This window comes from Trifolium pratense, linkage group LG4 (genome assembly GCF_020283565.1).
Source record: "Trifolium pratense cultivar HEN17-A07 linkage group LG4, ARS_RC_1.1, whole genome shotgun sequence".
Classification (NCBI taxonomy): Eukaryota; Viridiplantae; Streptophyta; class Magnoliopsida; order Fabales; family Fabaceae; genus Trifolium; species Trifolium pratense.
In genome coordinates this window covers 47976954-47992701 of record NC_060062.1, presented here as the reverse complement: position 1 = coordinate 47992701, position 15748 = coordinate 47976954, and the positions used below count along the sequence as shown (strand labels likewise).

Here is a 15748-nt window from a genome sequence, read left to right as displayed (position 1 = left end):
TTCATATTTCTATTGAATTACAGAAGTAATTATTGCATGTAGGCTATAGTATGGTAATTTTATTCTAATAGATACAAAAAATGACTTTGCCATTTGAGCTCTTATCATTCTATACTATAAAAAATGAGCAAGATATTTCACAGAGAAGGAAAAAGCCAAAAGTTAATTAGACAAGAAGCTGATGAAAGAAACCAAGCTAAGATGGCCATAGCAGCAGAAATTAGGTATCTGTTGCATAAATTTTGTGGACAGTATGCTTTATCAGCTTTCTTCAACAAATCTGTGATACTAGCAGTTGAACATGCTGCAGCTAGTAAGAGATATGACAAAACCTGATGCAACAATTCTAATATTATTAATTTGGTGCATTACTGCAAAACGATAAAAAAAAAATTAGTCGTGGATTGCGATTGCACATACCATGTCGCCAAAAGTAATCGTGAAAATGAATCTCCGTTGCTTCGGTACATTTTTGACAAAGATAGAGTATCCATCTACAATCAATAAGGTTGTGCTCCAGGAAATTACCAAACCCATCACCATTACCAAAAAGCTGTGGAATAACAGAAAAGATAATTAAGACAAGATAAACTCCGTGTCCGCGACAATGTGACATTTGAAACTGAAAAAACATCCTTATACCAAAACATAAGAAGAAAAACATCAATTCTGCAAAAACATCATGCATTCTATCATAATCACCATGTTGAAGTGACCTTGGTAGTGAAATTGCATTAAGTATAACTATTAGAAAAGGAAACACTGCAGTGAAGAATGAAAAACGAGTAAACTGCCAAATTAGTCGCTGACTCTGTAAGACATTCTCAAACAGTGCTGAAAATTTAATATGTGTTAAGAAACATGGCATCCATGAAAAAGTAGAGAGAAAACTAGAAAATTCTTGTATTGATGATAATGAGTAGAATTACAATAACGAGAAAGTTAGGTACAAATGACTAGTGTAAAGCTTATTTATAGGCTAACTAACTAGACTAACTAACTAGTAACTAGATCAACCAACTATATCTCTAATAATATGAAAGTCAATTGTATAAATATTTCAGTTCAACTAAACACAACTTGAAATATTTCCTCTCTATAATGCCAAAATGTTTCAACTTTCTCCAGTGCTTAACGCTACTTGGCAACAAACTAATGTGCTTATTCAATGTAATTATTTTCTTCACTAATAACTGATTTACTAACTTTCTCCAGCCAAAAATCAGAAAACTATGCTAATCAATGATTATGGGATCCCTTCTTAAATTGACATAGAAGCAATTTTATTAATAAAGAATTCATACTACATCACTTTGCCTATAATTAGATCAGTGTAGATCAATGTAGCACTAACACTTAAAATTGAAGTTGTGTTCAGTGTTTGTACATTTCAGTGTCAGACATTGATACATGTGGTTACATTTAATTACTTTATTTTTTTCTAATTTATTATAAGTGTCAATGTGACAGTATCGTGTCTGATTTCCGTGTATGTGTCTGTGCTTCATAACGTAAATTAGTACTAGCCCTTGAAAGGAAAATTGAAACAATAGAATTGTAGCGCACACAAACATCTGTTTTTCTTTATTACCTTAACTATGACACAACAATCACAGGTACATGTGCATTCTATTATCCAAATAACACCCAATATGACTTATGTTTTCCCTCAAATACCTTCTTCTAGAAACCCTTCACTAATTTGATTTCTAAAGTATTTCTCATTGATCAATTCTACCAAACACATTCACAACTCATTAAAACACAGGACCCACCATCCAATTACTAGTAACAAAAAAAGGGGCAAAGTAACATTGAAAAAGTTTCAAACTTTACAAGAGCAATAACAAAATAAGAGATACCCAGAACATAATTTGATATGAAAATTAAGAATAAGTTAGAAACTAACCAGAAAGCAGAGTAACCATAGAAATCAACATCCAAACACATGAAGAAAAGAGAAGCAGAGGAAAAGACAGTTTGGCCCAATCTAAGAGCAAAACTTGAGCTAGTTCCTAACACCCCTGGCATCTCCTCCATTAATTCTTCTCATGATAATTCAATCCAAAACATACCCATAAACAAAATCAATGCAGAAAAATCAGAATGAATTTTATTATGATTATGAATATGTAATGTAACAATAGGGGAAGAGAAACAAATGGTAAAGTTAATAATAATAATAATTATTAGTATTTGTTCTTTGTTGAGTTTCTTTCTTGTGAGTTTGATTATTATGATTAGTTGATTATTAAAACAAAGTAGGTAAGAGGTATTCTCGTCCCCTCATTATGTTTGAGAGAAGAATAGGATCAGTTATTGTCGGCGCTGTACATGAAACATGGATCTAATCATTCTCTCAACTGTACTAAATTACTAATAATTGTATTCAAAAGTTTATAGAAAATTATGTGTATACTATTTTCTTTGACTTCTTTTATCACCACTATGCCCCACCCCATAGTCACACAAAAGTGGATTTTTTAAGCCGGTATCATTGCGCAACTGCAGAGATTAATCTCTCAAGTCTTGTGGGACTCAATGAGTGGCAAATTCTTCCTAAGAATTTTAACGCTGCTGCGTGCCCAAACCAGGGATCGAACAGGACCTTGGTTAAGTTAGAAGAGACTCACGTCATCTCATCTAAGTGCTCTTGCATACACAAATGTGGATTTGCCCGTAGTAAACAATAACCAGTTGCATACAACTTTTAATTTGCACTGGTGATATCAAATTAGACGGGTAAGATTAAAATTTGTATCTTTTGAATTAAAACAATCTAAATTATTAATTTTAGATCGGACGGTTAAGATTGATTATAGTGTCTTGTTGTTACAGCAGAAAATTTGTTTACGTCACACACATCACAGACTAAAGTAATCGAGAAATTGGATTTGTTTTGTTGTATCGGTGTCATGCAACTGGGTGAAATTATTTTCACGTGTGAAGTTTATGTTAAAATTTGATTGTCTAGTTTCAAATCAACAATCGAGATCTATTACGGTACCAATAATATGTATGATGACGGAATTGTATCTTCTACATTAAAAATTCTTTCAATTCTTTTCCATTATCAATCTTCACCATCAAAATGCACTATCCTTAAAATAAATAAAAACTCTCATTCTCTCTCTCATGTTTGATGGAATGTGATTTCATTTGAGAAAAATTGAAAGGATTTTTAATGGAGAGAATTGAAGTCTATGTGATGACTATTATAAACAAAAAACATGCTTCAAATTTCAGGCACTCTTATTATTAAAGAGTTAATCAAGCCTAAGTAAAGGATTTTTCTTATGATTACTATCAATGCAACATGCAATCTTTTAGATGTATAGGAGTTTTCGTTACCTGCTAGTTGTTTCTTTTGGTTTGTTAACGCAGTTGATTGGTCTCTTGTTATATTTGAGTTTTGTTCTTTAGGATATTAGCATTTCTTATGTTGTAATTTGTGTTGTTTTAATATAATATTCTCACCCGGAGTCCCGGACACAATTATAAGTAAAAAAAAATAAAAAATCACTTTTTAAGTTCATTGAAAAAGTAATGTATTTGGTCAATAATATAGACTGGATACATTATTTTTTCGATGAATCTAAAAAAAAAAATTGCTTGTAATTTTGACCCGAGGGAGTATATTTTTTGACTTTTCAAAAAGAAAACATAAAATTAGTTTTTATTAATATATTTAATAATAGTATTCTTTAATGACTTTGACGCGACTTTTCTTTGAATTTTTATTTCTTTTTCCTTATTTAAATATTGTAGAGTTTTTTTTTTCCTAGACGCGAGGCCCATGATTATTATTTTTTTATAAAGGAAAATGCTAAATAATACCTCCGGGTACTGTTTAAGAAAGCAAATATAATAATATGACATTGAAGATTCTACAATCAATGCCTCAAAAAGTCTAAAAAAAATGTTATTTTGAATTTAAAAATTTCCGACCCTTTTATAAAAGTGGATATGTATTAACTACCTAAAGTGTTTGATATGGTTTGTGATAAAAAAAGTGTTGGAAATCTGTCAGACAACCGTGTGACCAACCCAATTAGACTGTGCTAGCTGAGAACGATCATCTACAGTATGTTGTGATGATTCCCGTAGGATATCGCCACAGAACCGTTAATCATGCCTTGATCACACGATCATAATTCATCTTCCAGATTTATGTTTTCGTCTTCTTAAAAATCAAGGACACAGTAGTACGATCCTATAGAACAGATCATGTTCAAGTAAGGTCGTAACAAAAGAAAATGTCACATCAGGAGAATCTTCTAACAAAAGAAAATGAAAGTTCATCACTGCCAAGTTGAAAGAAGTAAAATGAGCTCGATGTGCAAGGTCTGTACATTTATTAGTGTCACTGCTAAGGAGTATAATGCAATTCAAGGTTCATAGTAGGATTTTTGAGCATGTTTCTGTCCTCCAAAGAGCCCACATCATAACAACAAAGAAAATAGATAGTAGTATATCCCAAGGTAGATTATCGATGTTCTTACACGTCAAGTTTCATTCAATCCAAGCAAAATATCAAAGACTAAAATGTTCTTCTTTTATGACTCTGAACCATAGCTCCTTTGTATCTTCACAATCTCCCAAAATAAGCAAAATTAACACTAGGGATTCCATACATCGACCACACTCAATATCATAAGTCATACATATTCTTACTCTTTCTTCATTTGTGAGAAGTCTTCCATGAGCAATTTTCCACAAAGTACCTTCCACTTCCAAACTTTGTCAAAGAGGAGATCCACAAAGTGACCCAATGGCGCAGGGTGTTGTCGGAAACCCACTCCTTATCATGTCATTCAAATTATCCCCCATCCCCATTATCCACCGCGGGAGTTTTTTCCTCTACATCCTCATTCTTGCGGATCCTCACGGAATCCCATTAGCATAAAAAAGAAGTAAATTTCTATTATTTTTAATCGATTAATTATTAAAAATAAATAAAATTTTACCATAAAACAAAATTATATTAAGAAATTATGGTAAACATTACTTATACTAAATTTTTATACATATTATGTGAAAGTACAAATAATATAACATTAAACACTTTTATATACAACTATAAAATATACTATTTTATTAATTTGTTCGGGATGGGGGCTATCATCCTCATCTCCATCCCCGCACTATCCTCGGAGAACTTTCTTACATCCCTATTTTCACAGGGAAAAATTCTCTATCTTCAGAGCAAACATGATAGTCCCCTCATGAACCCGTATTTGCTTATACAAATTGACATCCTACCTAATATTCAACTCATCCTCCCCCATAGGATAAAAATTTAATTAGAGACATGATAAGATGTCAATGGCTCAACAAGCATTAGACTATTTTGTCAAAAAAAATCAAGCATTAGACTAAAGCAACATATGAGTATTTGTCATATTTTATCTCTCTTATCCTAACCACCAAACAAACTCTAATATCATATATTGTGCCTCATATAAGAACTACAGTAGTAAGAAGGATGGATACAGATACCCTGCAAATTTTCAGAGTGCTGGAGTTATCACATTTTCTGTTTTGATATAATAGGCCCAATAAAACTTCCAAAACTAGCATGATACATGTTTGCAAGAACATTGCATCTAATAATCTAGAGCTCCTCTATCTCATATAGTAGTTGAAGAACACAAGGTAGAAGAACCCCAAGAATCCATTGCATAGAAGAAAGCAAAGCATTTAACTTGTTGAGTGTAAGGGAAGTAATGTTGGACATTTCTCATTTGTGAGTATCATCAAATACAAATCTTGTTAATTATGGACCACCAATGTTAGGTGATCCATGATAACATATGTAAAATAAAATTCAGGATAAAATGCAATATTAGTATTTATTGCAATGTGAGAATCCAAAAACCATATTTCATATTTGCAACAACAATTGCGGCTGCAAACCTAATTTCAATTTTCAAAACATTGGCAATACCATGAAATTTTAATTAATCTCGACATTAAAAGCATATTGATTGTAATTGAACGTCGATATAATATACAAACATGACAATCCTCTCAGGTTTTGAAAGTTGTTGAGTCAAAGGATAATGCATCAACACTCTTGAAGTTTACAACAAAATAAAGCAGAACAAAGAAGCTAGCTATAGCTATCTATGATTCAAGCTGAGCATACCAAACACCTTGGATCTTAACATCCTTTGGAGCTTTAGCACCCAAATCAGTATCAGATGGCTGAATACTCTCAAACACACCGATAAGCTCACCAGTCTCGGGCTTAGACTGAGTAACACTCAATGTGATTTTCCCTTTAGATGATGCAGCACTCTTGTTGTTTTCCTTACCAAGTTCTTCTTCATCTCCTCTTCCACCAGCTGGCAACGCAACAGCGTTGTCATAACCGGTTGATGCACCTCTTCCCTTTGGGTCCAAGAAAGAGCTTCCTCTGTATGATGGTACCAAATACTCGCCACTGAAGCTATCGGGTTTCCCTGATGCTACTAACTGCTTGATGGTGAAAAGGAACGGCACACGCTCACCACCAGGTAGCTGAACGGTGACAGCAGCGTAGTCAATTCCGTCTTTCTCCTCGAATTTGACAGTTCCGTCTGATGAAACCTCGAAGGGTCCTTCGATCTCATCAAGAGTGTAGGTTAAACGTGTCATAAGTTTGGTGTTTTGGAATGTGAGTGGGGAGTTTTTGTTTACGCCTTCTGCTTTAACTGTGAATGAAGTTGGTTCGAGGCAGAATTTCTTGGCGTTGTATTTTCCTGCTTTGAAGGCAAATGAGTCTACTCCTCCATCAATGGTTGGACATTGGTTTGCTGTTCCTGTTCCTTTGACTTCCAAGTATGTTTTACTTTGGATTTCGTCAAAGGTTAACCTCTTTGGAGCACCTTCTGCACCTGCTCCCTGTATTTATTTATATTCTTATTTTTAGTCATCAACAATGAAAATCATATATATAATGGAACAAGCAGGCCAACTAGTAAACACTTAGCAAATTAATCAGTTATCTAATTTGGTTTTACATGATTGAGCCATGTGCTTGAGACTTGCATAAATTAGCATCCCATTAAAGTGGGTCTGGATCCTCTCCTATGTCTGCAATCAGAGGTCGACAGATGGATTTATCCATCAGCCGACCTCTGGCTGATGAGTCTGGAGAGGATCCAAGGTGAATTCAAGTTAAGTCTACATTTGGTTAAGTGAGACTTGGGAATTAACATCACAAACCAAACCCCTTGTATTGAGTATGTGATGGTTAAACATGTTTTTAGTCTCTATAAAATTCTAACCTTTTAAGTTTAGTCCTTGTTTTGCTTTATATTTGCTATTTATTACTTCTTATCATGCTATCTTTTTTTGATAAGTTTTAGAAATATGGACTAAACTTGAAAGATCGTGATTTTTTACGAGGACGGAAAACATATACCTTATGGTACAAGTTAAAATTAAATTATAATGGTGTCTAAGATATTCCATTGCATCTTATTATTGTCTAATTGACCTCCTTAATCAAATTGACTTGTAACTACTTCAAACCAAAGCAATCCATTCATCACAATTAGTTAATGGAATTGACAAGATTCTATAGTAGAACCTTAAACTTAACTAAGTCATTATAAACAAAACAAAAAAACAGTAAATTCAGCAATATATTCATGCAACAACTAATGTATCAAATAGAAAAGAATAGAGACAAGGAAAACATACAGAGACAACAAGAGCAGAGGTAGCAAGAGCAAACCCAGCAATCTTAGAAGCTTCAACACACTTGTTAGCCAACTCCTTGAAATCATTCTGAAGGGAACAAGTAACCTTAGCACCATAATGTTCCAAACCAAAAGCCTTAGAAACAGATTGAGTAGACTTAAGCTGCAAACTGTTACTACGTAACTTTGTTGGTTGCATGAAAGTAGCAGCTGCTTGTAGTGAGGCTGCCATTGCTAGCTAGCTTTTTTTCTGTTAACTATTTTTTGTTGTTCTACAAAACAAACTTGTTTTCAAGAGGTTTTGTGTTGGTTGAGAATGTGATTGTTACAATTATTTGGTGGCTATGGTGTGAGTAAGATTGCGGATAGGATAAGGTGATCTCTCATTGGATGGTTTAAGGTAATGTTAATTGTTTTGTTGGATGCCATGTGGCAAGGTTCTTGATTTGGATAGAGATACTGTCAGATTTTTGGTGACTGGAATCTCACCACAGATTTCTTACATTAACAATTATTTGTCTAACCGATAGAAGAAATCACTTAAATAGATTTGTATTTGATACTCATAATTAATTTGTAATCTTTCATGTGTATATAACTTATTTTTATTCGTTGATGGGTAAACACTCCATATTATCAAGGGATAAATTAGAAAAATCCAACATTTGGTCTAAAGACACATATTTAAAAATATAATTTCGGTTCTAGAAATACATTTTTATATTTAGTTAATTAAATTTTTTTTTAGGTTACATGCTAATTTTATTATAATAAAAATGTCAATTTATTTACATTTAATCGGTTAAAAAGTAAAGGATTGGACATAGACACATATTGAGACATTTTAAGTAATGGGGGCATTTTTTATTTTGAGATAAAAATAAATTTTTCATACATAAATTATAAGAAATTGACATTATTTCGTCCTCCTAAAACTTTCTATTTTATTTTTGGTCCATAGGCACAATTTTTATATCTTCTGGATTATGTTTTTTTAACATGATATGAACATTGTGAGGTTTGCAATAATATTGATACATATTAAATATAAAAAGATAAAAATAAAAAAAATCGTAATCTTGACAATATTATGAACATAACCCAGTCCTTAGGAATAAAATCAAAACAAACAAATTTATGAGGATGAAAATATTAACATATTTTGTGAGATAAATTTTTTTTTTTTTTAAGATAAGTTAAGAAACATGTAAACATTAAGGGAAGTTAAAACATCCCAACTAAATTGGTATTTCTGGACATCCCAATCATATGAAAGGAAACATATACATTAAGGGTCTGTTTGGTGCGCAGGATAGGATAGTGATAGGATATGATATAAAACAGGATAAGGATAAGATATGATATCAGCAGGATAACACTTATCCTTAGTTATCCTATCTTGTGTTTGGTGCACACAGGATAATAAACATGATAACTATTATATCATGTTTTTAATACATACTTGCTCATAATAATATGATAAAATATATAAAATATTTAAATGACAAAATTACCCTTGTAAATCAATTGTTATTTTTAAAAAATTATTTTGTAATACTTTGAATTTTTTAAATAAAAAATATAAATAAGTAATCAAATAACTTTATATAGTTTTAAATAAAAAACATGAGAAAATAATAAAGTTTAATTTTTTATATGAATCATGATCAAATAAATAACTCAATGGTATATACATGTTATATAAGCTAAATAAATACTCCCTCCGGTCCTTTTTATAAGGAACACTTAGGGCAAAAAATTTGGTCCTTTTTATAAGAAACTTTGACCAATTTTCAAATATTTTAAATGTTCAATTTCACTTATGCCCTTATTTATTATGAGAGAGAATTTAAAAATAAGTAAGTTAGTTGAATAAAGAGTAATTAAATAAGGGTATACATGGAATAAATTTAAATTTATAAGAGTATTAAATGAAAATAACTATGTTAAATGTGTTTCATTGGTCTGTGTGATTTTTTCAAAGTGTTCCTTATAAAAAGGACCGGAGGGAGTATATGATATATCTCATATGAAAATAATAAAAATACCATTGCAAAATAATTATATTTAATTTTTTATAAAATTTAAATTAATATCCATATTTTACAATTTTTTAATAATTAGTTTACTTTAAAATATTGTAATTTTAGTATAATTTTGATTTTTTTAGATTATGTAAATTACAAAATTACCCTTGTGAGAAAATCACTTGTATATTTAAAAATTAATTATTTTATTATTAATTTACTATCAAATTATTTTATTATTTATATTTTATTAATTTTCATTTTTTTTATTTTAAAATATATTTTATAGAATAAATCAGTAAAAAAATATTTTATCCTATCCTGCTGGTAACCCAGCTCAAATTCAGGATAAAAATTTTAACTAGAGAGACAGGATAGGATAAGCTACAGGATTAACTTATCATATTCTGTTGTGTCACCAAACACTGGACTGAAACAGGATATGATACAGTTATCATATCCTGTCTTTTATCCTGTGCACCAAACGGGCCCTAACATTTTATAATTTGTGGGGATAACATAATATTTGAAGTGAGGTCATGAGAACAAAATAACATTTAACTGGTCAAAAAAACATAGTTTTGTCCAAGCCTGATCCGCAATATCGACTTTATTGGGCTGAATGCCACACATTCTCTTAAAAAAAATCAATACACCTAGTAAAATTTGAGGGACTAGTTCCTGTGGTATGAAGATTCACCTTGGTCTAATTCGGCCAGTTGGATAGAGAGAGGACTAAATCTGTCTGCGAAGACCTCTTGAAACGTGGGGTGAAATATTGAGGAGTTATACAGTCACAGTTGGTCTTCCCTTACTCTCTGACCAACAACAAGCCGAGAGAGGTCAGTCTTTAGATTTAGAAACAACAAGTTGGGAAATCAATAGAACGCTTCACATTTTCCTATGGGGGGGATAACATTAACATTATATTTGAAAGTGAGGTCATGATAGCAAAATAACATTTAATTGGTTAAAACAATATTAAGGTAGTGGGGTCAGCAACCCCCATTGAGCATAGTGTGCATCCGCCCCTAACTGGATAGGACCATTTGTACTTTATTTAATTTTAAAACTATTCCTGAAACTCGATAAACAAGGGGGTTAATAAAATGGACAAAAATTGAAATTTTGTACATCAGACATCATACAAGACAAAATGTGTTTAATATCTTAAATATTTGTCTTGTGTTGTTCCTTCGTGTACAAACCTAACTCTCTCTCGTCTTAACTATCAAATTCTTTTTCATCCATCTCTAAAAAACTCCGATAAATATACTAAAGTTACCATAACTTTTATTTATGTAGAACCTTGTCTAATACCCTTCGGAATAGCTTAAAGCTAAGGAACACTTTGAAAAAATTACACATACTAATGAAACACATTATACATAGTTATTTTCATTTAATACTCTTAAAAATTTAAATTTATTCCATGTATGCCCTTATTTAATTACTCTTAATTCAACTAACTTACTTATTTTTAATATTTTATCTCATAATAAATGAGGGTATAAGTAAAATTAAACATTTAAAACATTTGAAATTTGGTCAAAGTTTCTTATAAAAATGACCAAATTTAATTTTCATAGGAGTATTAAGGACATAAATGAGTACACTGCCACTTTGGTCCCTGAAAGTGACACTCGCTGTCATAATAGTCTCCCAATCATAAAAAAACAATTTAAGATCCCTGAAAGTGACTTCCGTTAGTCAGAATAGTCTCCGATGTTAGTTTACGTCAAAGAACCGTTTGGTAGTGCTGATGTGCCTATTTTGTTGACTTTGTTGACCAATACATGTCATTTCTTTTTTAAAATTGATGCCACGTAGGCAGGGACCAAATTGAAGGTAAAAAAAATCAAAAAGGTAGATGACCGTTGAGGGACTAAATTAACTAAAATAGAAAATAACCCCCAAATATAAAACCTAAATCAATCTCCATTTCTTCCTCTTCTCATCTCCATCTTTTTCCTCTTCTCATCTCCATAACCATTTTCGATTAGTTGAAAGATGAAAGGAGTTCCACCATTTTCGCAGCAAAGAGAAGCTTCAACTACACAAATTGGAAGTCAATCATCATCCTCGCGTTTTGATCGAAGGCCTGACTGTTTTTGTGAGAGAAAGACAATGATGCTTAGAGCAAAAACATTGAAGAATCCAAGGAGACAATTCTACACATGCCCACTAAACAAAGTATGTCATTTTTGTGGTTGTGTGTAATTTATGTTTGTTTACAGTTTTGTGCTTGTGTAATTACTATGTAATATATTTGATTTTGATTTGTTATGATGCTATGTTATGTTAATTTGCAGGAAGATAGTGCAAATTGAAAATACTTCATGTGGGTTGATGAGTGGGAAGACTATCTTGCAAATGAATCTTTAAGAAGAGTAGAAAGAAAAGAAGGAGTAAAAGATGATGAAATGAAAACTAGTGTTGGCAACAATTATGAAAATGATAAGTTCAAGAGAGATGTAAACTCAAAGTTGGATATGTTGGTTGTTGACATGAAGTTTATAAAATACTTTGTATTTGCTTGTATTGTGATTCAACTTTTGTATATGGTTGTTCACAAGTAGTGTTGTTGATTAGTGATTGAAATTAGTGAGTGTAATGTTATTGATTAGTGAATGTGATGTATTTTAGCTTTAACCAAAACATATTTGTGTCATTTATAGTGATGCCATTTATAGTACCAGTAGGTTATCATCATATGCTAGTTTTGATCCAAGTACCATAAGGTTTAAAGGGCGTGACTTTAAACCATTTGCCTGCAAGGTGAAACTAGTTATACGTTATAATACACTTAAATAATTAAACATAATATTACTTAAGTTTTAATTAAACTTAACATTTTACATAGCCTTCAAACATAAAGTACATATATGTCTTCAAATATAAGCATTCTTAAACTTAACATTCATCATCAATGCTAATGGGACTTTTTAACTCCTCTGAATGATAAGAATTATGTTCTTCTTCACTACTTGAATGAATAACATTTTCATGAATGATATTCTCTTGAACCTCACCTCCATCATAATCATTATGCCATACAAATGCTGCATCTAAATTTGCATTCTCAGCATCAGAATCATCATCCACCTCAGTGTAAGCATCCGAATCACCAACCACCATACTATCCACCTCAGTCTCAGCATCATAATCACCATCCACCTCAATCTCAACATCAGAAACTTGCACCTCCACCTCAGGCTCATTTTGCACCTCCACCTCATGCTCATTTTGCACTTCCACCTCCACCTCAGACACATTTTGCCCCTCCACCTCAGGCTCATCTTCACTTGCAGGTGTGATGATTAGAGGTACCTCTATGTCATGTTCAAAATACAACTCAATCTCATTGTTGTTATCCTTAGCAACACCAACCATGTCCATAAAGTCTTTATCATTAACCAATTCCCTTAAACCATCAAGCATGGTCATCTCAGGGAGCAAATACCATATATGGCTAATGTTAAAGTAGCGCCCACACTTCTTCACCATGGCTTCTAAGTCTAATTTGTTGAGGAAATCAACTTCAAGTCCTTCCCACACACAGATTTGACCTCTAATGTACTACAAGTTAGTGTCTCCAAACTTGATGAAATCTCCACCATGGTGGAAGATCAGTGTTAACTCAAATTCAGTTTACATCCTAAAAATGATAGCAAAACAATCATTTAAAAACACATTCAAATACATTATATTTTTATGAAACCCTAAAAAAATTCATAATCTTAAAATACAACAATAGAATATAACTAAACAGCCACAAATACAATTCTACTACATCATTAAACAAAATGAAACACAAGTAAGAAAAAAGCCCTAAAATAGCAATATTGTTAACAACCCACATAGACACTAACACATTGTAAACTTGAAAAATGTGTTTTTGAGGAAACAACAAAAAAAAACTTAAGAAACCACTAAACCCAACACAAGAACACCATTCTTAAGGACAAAAAAGTGACGAAAAATAAAATAGATTGACGAAAAACTTTACTTTGCCAAAATCGTAGGCTTGCTCGATGATGATGAACAAACCGATCAACTTAATAACTAGTAACAATGGAGGAAGGGTGATTGATGAAGAAGATGAGTGACGGTTTGCTTTGTCACTTTGAGGAAGGAAGAGTGAAAATGAGAGGAGTTAGAGAGATGAAATGGACCAAATAAAAAGATATTACCATCTATCTACCGTAAAAAAAACTCATTCATCTAACTTTTTTGATTTTTTTACCATCAATTTGATCCCTGCCTATGTGGCATTAATTTTTAAAAAGAAATAACACGTATTAATTTTCGAAAACAAATCAACTTTTCACAAACTTTTAATTTGTGTTAGATATAGCACTCCAACAATTTGTTTGGATTGATCGAAAGTGACAAAGCTAAATGGATCTCCCAAAATTATATGCAACGGAATAGAACTTGTTAATTAGACAATTTCTTCTTTTTATGTCTGTGCTTCCATGTTTATGTTTAAGAAATACGGTAAAATAAAATTGCATTTTGAGTTTGACATTTATGTTATGTTTATATCAATACAAACTTGATATCACAAGCAGATCGTTTTGTTGTGTTTTGTGAATAAATTAGCCATATGAGAAATTTGCAACAAAGTTCCCAATTAACATTAAGACCGAACATCATAACTAAAACTCAAACTCAATATAAAAATAAAAAAGAACAATGTACAAAAAAAACAGTGAACTCAAAAGGTTCAATTCTATGTTTACTTCCAAATCCCCAAGAAATGAACAATCATATATAAAATTAACAATGATTCTACAAAAAAAAATCAAATTAGTTGGAAATCATTCTTAACAATAATCTGTTTCTTTTAAGGAAAAAAAAAAGTATAACGAAAACATATATTAAATTATTCAAACTTGAAAAACAAAAGTAACAGAACATTTTTCATAAAGATAAAAACTATCCAGGTTCATAAGTGAAAAAAACAGAATGAAAGATAACTCAGTAAATGATTTTTATCAAAGCAATGCTAATTTGATTCAATTCTACTGAAAGAAACAAAAACCAAAATTAAAATTGAAAGTAAAAGTTAGAAAAATGGCACTCAGAATGAGTAGGAGGTTTTTTAATCACATAAAAATCATATGACAATAAATCAATCATCATCGTGCCAAATATAACTACAACAGTTATAACAAATAGAAAAATAAAACAAAAACATTATTGAAAAAGTGGAAATCCTCTCAGACAAATGCCTCGTTTCGTCCTCATGATTGTTTAGAATGGAAATTACATCGGACTCGTCATCGTTATGATCATCACTGAGAATACCACTTATTATTATTAGGGTTTTTTTAATATGCGCAAGATTCAATGCCTCATTTTGTGAATTTTCTAAAATGAGTAAAATTCCCTCATCAATGAGTTTTGGAAAATCCACAGGATGAGACATGGAAATCTCACACAGATTAGAAGAACCCTTCTTAATAATTCAAGACAATAAATTCATTCAAAAAAAAAACGAAACAGAAGGAAAAAACAAGGAATTTCATTTATTTATAAACTAAACAGCGGAAACGGCGAAAAAAAACAATTTTGCGGAAGAATGATGATGTTGAGAGTGAAACTCTGTTTCGTTTTTATATAGGCGAGAGTGTGTTTGTGAGAGGCGATTTAGGGTTTTCTAGTTTTTAGGGTTTCAATGGGCTTATTTGATTGGATCCTCTGGAAAATTTTAGAATACTTGGGCCTAACTTATGGTAAACTTTCCTAAGAAAAAATTACCTCATACCCCATAATTATACTTCTACCCTCCAAAAACATGAATTTCCCAAAACACCCTTAATTCCAACAAATTGAAAAGAAAAAATAATATCACTAGCCCTCATATATATACCCCAAAAATATATACTCCCTCCGTCCCAAAATATAAGTAAAAATTGGTCAATGAAAGTTGATGTATTTGGTTTAAAATTTAGTCCAGATACATTCACTTTTGTTAACCTCCTTTTACTTATATTTTGGGACGGAGTAGTATGTTATAAGGCGGAT

General features: G+C 31.5%; 2 protein-coding genes and 3 non-coding genes across 5 annotated transcripts; all 5 read right to left on the bottom strand.

Annotated features, from left to right (window-relative positions):
* Positions 1-85: 85 nt before the first annotated feature.
* Positions 86-2383, bottom strand: LOC123881647 (CASP-like protein 5C2). Its single transcript, XM_045930370.1, has 3 exons — positions 1910-2383; positions 421-553; positions 86-332 (listed from the first exon to the last, which is right to left on the bottom strand). Exons 1-3 carry the CDS (start codon positions 2038-2040, stop codon positions 138-140), a joined length of 459 nt encoding a protein of 152 aa, XP_045786326.1. The 5' UTR covers positions 2041-2383; the 3' UTR covers positions 86-137.
* A 1637-nt stretch (positions 2384-4020) lies between these two features.
* Positions 4021-4245, bottom strand: LOC123882597. Its single transcript, XR_006799917.1, has one exon. It is a non-coding gene; the product is annotated as a small nucleolar RNA U3 (small nucleolar RNA).
* A 1709-nt stretch (positions 4246-5954) lies between these two features.
* On the bottom strand, positions 5955-8191 carry LOC123881646 (oxygen-evolving enhancer protein 1, chloroplastic). The gene is made up of 2 exons (XM_045930369.1): positions 7690-8191; positions 5955-6885 (listed from the first exon to the last, which is right to left on the bottom strand). The coding sequence occupies exons 1-2, from the start codon at positions 7918-7920 to the stop codon at positions 6127-6129; spliced, it is 990 nt and encodes a 329-aa protein (XP_045786325.1). The 5' UTR covers positions 7921-8191; the 3' UTR covers positions 5955-6126.
* Positions 8192-14801: 6610 nt separating this feature from the next.
* Positions 14802-14871, bottom strand: LOC123882528. The gene has a single exon (XR_006799856.1). It is a non-coding gene; the product is annotated as a small nucleolar RNA Z105 (small nucleolar RNA).
* Positions 14872-14935: 64 nt separating this feature from the next.
* LOC123882612 lies at positions 14936-15024 on the bottom strand. Its single transcript, XR_006799928.1, has one exon. It is a non-coding gene; the product is annotated as a small nucleolar RNA SNOR75 (small nucleolar RNA).
* Positions 15025-15748: the final 724 nt, after the last annotated feature.

Excerpts from the sequence above, each read along its gene's own strand:
- LOC123881646 (XM_045930369.1), bottom strand. The coding sequence starts at position 7,920 with ATGGCAGCCTCACTACAAGCAGCTGCTACTTTCATGCAACCAACAAAG. Across the intron at positions 6,886-7,689 it reads CCTCTGCTCTTGTTGTCTCT|GGAGCAGGTGCAGAAGGTGC; the intron begins GTATGTTTTCCT and ends AAATAAATACAG.
- LOC123881647 (XM_045930370.1), bottom strand. The coding sequence starts at position 2,040 with ATGGAGGAGATGCCAGGGGTGTTAGGAACTAGCTCAAGTTTTGCTCTT. Across the intron at positions 554-1,909 it reads TATGGTTACTCTGCTTTCTG|CTTTTTGGTAATGGTGATGG; the intron begins GTTAGTTTCTAA and ends GTTATTCCACAG. Across the intron at positions 333-420 it reads CGATTACTTTTGGCGACATG|GTTTTGTCATATCTCTTACT; the intron begins GTATGTGCAATC and ends TTGTTGCATCAG.